The sequence below is a fragment of the Maylandia zebra genome, linkage group LG22, assembly GCF_041146795.1.
Source record: "Maylandia zebra isolate NMK-2024a linkage group LG22, Mzebra_GT3a, whole genome shotgun sequence".
Lineage (NCBI taxonomy): Eukaryota > Metazoa > Chordata > Actinopteri > Cichliformes > Cichlidae > Maylandia > Maylandia zebra.
In genome coordinates, this window is record NC_135187.1 from 20,622,456 (window position 1) to 20,626,563 (window position 4,108).

The window sequence follows — 4,108 nt, forward strand, 5'->3', positions numbered from 1 at the left end:
CCAGTGTGATACCGTAACAGGATGCAACCCGTGCAACAAGTCCAGTCATCAAGTTATCTTGCTGCCAAATGTTCCACAGTCAGCTATTAGTGGTATTAAAAAAAAGTGGACGTGATTGGGAATGACAGCAACTCAGCCACAAAGTGGTAACAGTCCCGGTCTCCCTTCAGGGTTTCCACAGATTCCAAATAATTACCAAACGTTCATGTGAAATAAAGGCTGCTCACCACTCCATATCCACAGGTCCTCCAAGCAAAACCTGAGCACAGGGAGAAGCAGGTTAGACAATGGATTATGGCGCGAAACAAAAACTGCAAATCTCATAATTCAAAAGAGGACATATTGAAGGATTTGTAATGATGTAGTATTATTGATGCCTATACTGTCAGCAGCCAAGATCTATTGCAAACTATCAAAAGATGGATTCAGGGTTACCTGATCCAGCGCTAACTATAAACTTTATCAAAAATGAAAATTTAAGCCTAATTTTAAAAGTAGAGTGGGTGTCTGTCTCCCAAATCCAAACCGGAAGCTGGTTTCACAGAAGAGGGGCCTGCCTCCCTTTCTATTTTATACATCCTAGAAACCACAAGTAAACCAGCAGCCTGACTGCAACATGCTCTCTTGGGGTGATACTACAGTACTATGGTAATAAGCATACAACAATAAAAATGTAAAAAAAAAAAAAACTTCACAGTTCAATTTGCTGTGAACTTAATGAGTTTAAAAAAATAAACTGTGGCATGTGTGAAAGCTTGTGCAAATGTTTAGATAAAATCTCAGAATTCTGTAAGTTCCTTAATGTGGTATTTGACAACTATTTAAGACTTGTAGCTAATAAATCTCATGGCTTTTGCCAGCTAGAATGACATCTTTTGCTTTTGCTTTCTGTGGAGTTATGTGTGCAGGTCCAAATACTATTCATCCTTATCTGATGAAATAAGATAATTTCATCAGATAAGTCGAGGTGGTTATCTGTAAATACCAGGACTTTGTTCTTAGTCTATTTTTATGTTTTGTTTTTTAGTTTATGATAGACTGCTTTTATTGTATCATGAAAGTTCTAGTAACTTTAGCATGTATTTTTGATGGTCAGTGTGAGCAGCTAGGGAAATGGCCTGACTGAGATATGAAAATGTGTGTGTGTGTGTGTGTGTGTGTGTGTGTGTGTGTGTGTGTGTGTGTGTGTGTGTGTGTGTGTGTGTGTGTTGCCCTCACCGTTGTCAGTGTCTGCATTTGGGTCCTCATGTTGTAATTCTTCATAGAAACTAAAAAGCATAATGACATAATAGTGCTGACATTTAAACCAAAGTGAGAAAACAACACATTTATTAATAAATATGTCTTAATAGTTTGTTATTTTCTTATTTACTTTAAATTGTCCTGCCAAAATGAAAGAGATGATCCTTCTGTGTGGAAGGACTTTGTTCTCTTTATGTTAGATTAACTCATCTGTTTTACTTTACTGTTTCCTTTCGTAGCTCTGACCTGTCCTGTTTAATTGTTCATGACCTTGATAAGGCTTTTTACCATGCAATAAATATATAACTACATAAAATAAAGAGTCACGTTCTCCTGAATGTGCCAAGAGGAAACTGTTCAACAGTTAAACAATTATGAATTTCTTTGGAATTTGATTTTTTCAGGCTTATATTTAATGTTATTGTTTATGGTGGAGAGTTTTGGTCTATTTGACCAATGATATCACACCAGCAGTAAAAACACCCACTCAGGCAGCTATAAAAGAAACCATCCTGTACAAAGAAGCTGCAGCAGCTCCTCATCATACTGTGAGACTTAAAGCTTCAACATGATCTTGCTCCTCTTCTTGTTTGGTCTGGCTCTGGGTGCTCCTTCTGAGTCTCCCTCTGATGACAATGAAGTGAAGCAACAACCTGGTAACCGTCTCATTTTCTAGCTCTTATTTTCCCTTATTTACTTTTACCTTTATTTGTGGTTATTATGTTAGCAAAAGATCATTTTATGTGGATATTTGTTACCTTATGCTCCTCTTCTTTGGAACTGTGAATGAGGGAAAAGCTTTTGCTGAATGCATTTGACCAGTGGCATTATTTCAACTGTGCAGCCATGATTCTCTGCAGCGCTTAAATTAAAGCAGTTACTTGTTTCAATACCAGCAGAGCATTTTCACCTCTGTTTCTGTGACTCTGAGAAAAAAAATCTCTTTTTCTCAACTTTTTAACAGTTTCATCCAGCCCTGAATTCTGTTTTCCTTTCAGGTGAACGGAAATTTAAACTGCAACGTGGAGCCTGTCCCATGTTCTGGTGGAGCTTCAATGACCGCTGCTACAAATATGTCGCCACCCGCATGACCTGGGCTGATGCAGAGGTCTACTGTTTGTCACAGGGAGCCAACCTGGTGTCCATCCGCAATACAGAGGAACAGAGTTTTGTGAAAAACCTGATCCAGAACTTTGACCACGCAGAGGGACTCACCTGGATTGGACTCAGTGACAAACATAAAGAAGGCACCTGGATGTGGTCCGATGGTTGTCCACTGCGTTTTGTCTACTGGAGTCCAGCACAACCAGATAATGAGGGAGGAAATGAACACTGTGTTCACACCAATGTAGTATCAGATAAGAAATGGAATGACTACACGTGTGCTACCAATTTACCTTATGTTTGTGCAACACGCATTACCTGTCCTTAGAAGCACCGAACCTTCTGTTCCTGCTAGTACAATGCTACAATAAAGATGTGAATGCACACTGTAACCTGTCTTTTGTGTGTCTGTGCAAAAGTCATTAAATTTCACTCACCTTGATTTTCATGAATACAGAATCATCCACTGGTAGCTCTGATGGTGGATCACAGGGAATATTTACTCATTGTTTTAATCTCACAGCCAGTGTTGGGGACTAACGGAATACATGTACCGCCGTTACACATTTAAAATACAAAATATGAGTAACTGTATTCCGCTACAGTTACCGTTTATATGGGTTGGTACTTTACTTTGTTGAAATAAATGGATTACATAGCGGTCTTTTCCTGTTTCATATGTTAGGCTATGCCCTCTCTATTTTTGGTAATTCCACGCTGGTGTAAAACCAGACAAAACACACATTAAGAGGTAGTAATACCTGTGTCTCAATCTAACGGTCCACGTCACCCCTATTTGCAGCCCATATAATGACGCGAAGAAGTGTTTTAAAAAATTATTCAAAAAATTATTTAATAAGAAGGCAACAGGCAGAGTGTTACAGGCATCGCCCTAAAGAATGTAGCCTCACGGGCAGTGTAGTTCGTGCTGCAGGGAGAATGGACTGCCATACCTGTTATGTGTCTGTGAGCGCCAGGAGGGAGAAAAAGGAGAGTTGAAAAGTATGAGTTGTCACCGACCAGAAACGGGAGCTGGAAGCATGTAAATATAATAATAACCACTGCAGCCAAAAACAGTGCCTGATGAGCCCAGTTGTAAGTAAGCTATTAAGACTGTACACTGTGTTCGTGTTTTTCTCCCAAACAATAAGTTCTGTTGGAGCAGCCTTTCAACGGCTCTCTCTGTCTCTCGCTAGAAAAGTTGACCCAGACAACAAAGTAAAGCTAGTTTTCAGCTACCAGTGTTGGGACTAGAGATGGCACGATACCACTTTTTTATGTCCGATACCGATACCGATATCATAAATTTGGATATCTGCCGATACCGATATGAATCCGATATAGTGTGTTTTAATCAACAAAACTGTTTTTTAAATATTTTGCTGCATTTTGTATAAGTTCATACTCAAGTTTAAAACAACAACTACACTAAAGCTATTCTGTTATACCTGTATGCAAAGAAAAATATTTCATAGTACAGCAATACTGATCAATCTAATAAACTTAGACCTACACCATCCTCCCTATTCTGGTATTTTAAAGAGTACTTAGCGTAAATATTAAGCAACCTAACTAATAGGGTTCCAACTCCCAGCAACAACAAAAATAAATAAATAAAAAATAGGGAACCACCCCTCACGCTCCACCTCATGATGCTTAATCGACGTAATCAACCTTAATTTGATGCAGTGTGAAAAAAAATGCACAGAAATCAATTATTTTTCAAGAAATATTAAATAGATTCAACATCTTTCTTCAACAA

General features: G+C 38.5%; 1 protein-coding gene across 1 annotated transcript; it reads left to right on the forward strand.

Moving 5' to 3' along the window:
• Positions 1-129: 129 nt before the first annotated feature.
• LOC112430139 (lactose-binding lectin l-2-like) lies at positions 130-2,711 on the forward strand. Its single transcript, XM_024798264.2, has 2 exons — positions 130-1,898; positions 2,241-2,711. The coding sequence occupies exons 1-2, from the start codon at positions 1,811-1,813 to the stop codon at positions 2,672-2,674; spliced, it is 522 nt and encodes a 173-aa protein (XP_024654032.1). The 5' UTR covers positions 130-1,810; the 3' UTR covers positions 2,675-2,711.
• The last annotated feature ends 1,397 nt before the right edge of the window (positions 2,712-4,108 follow it).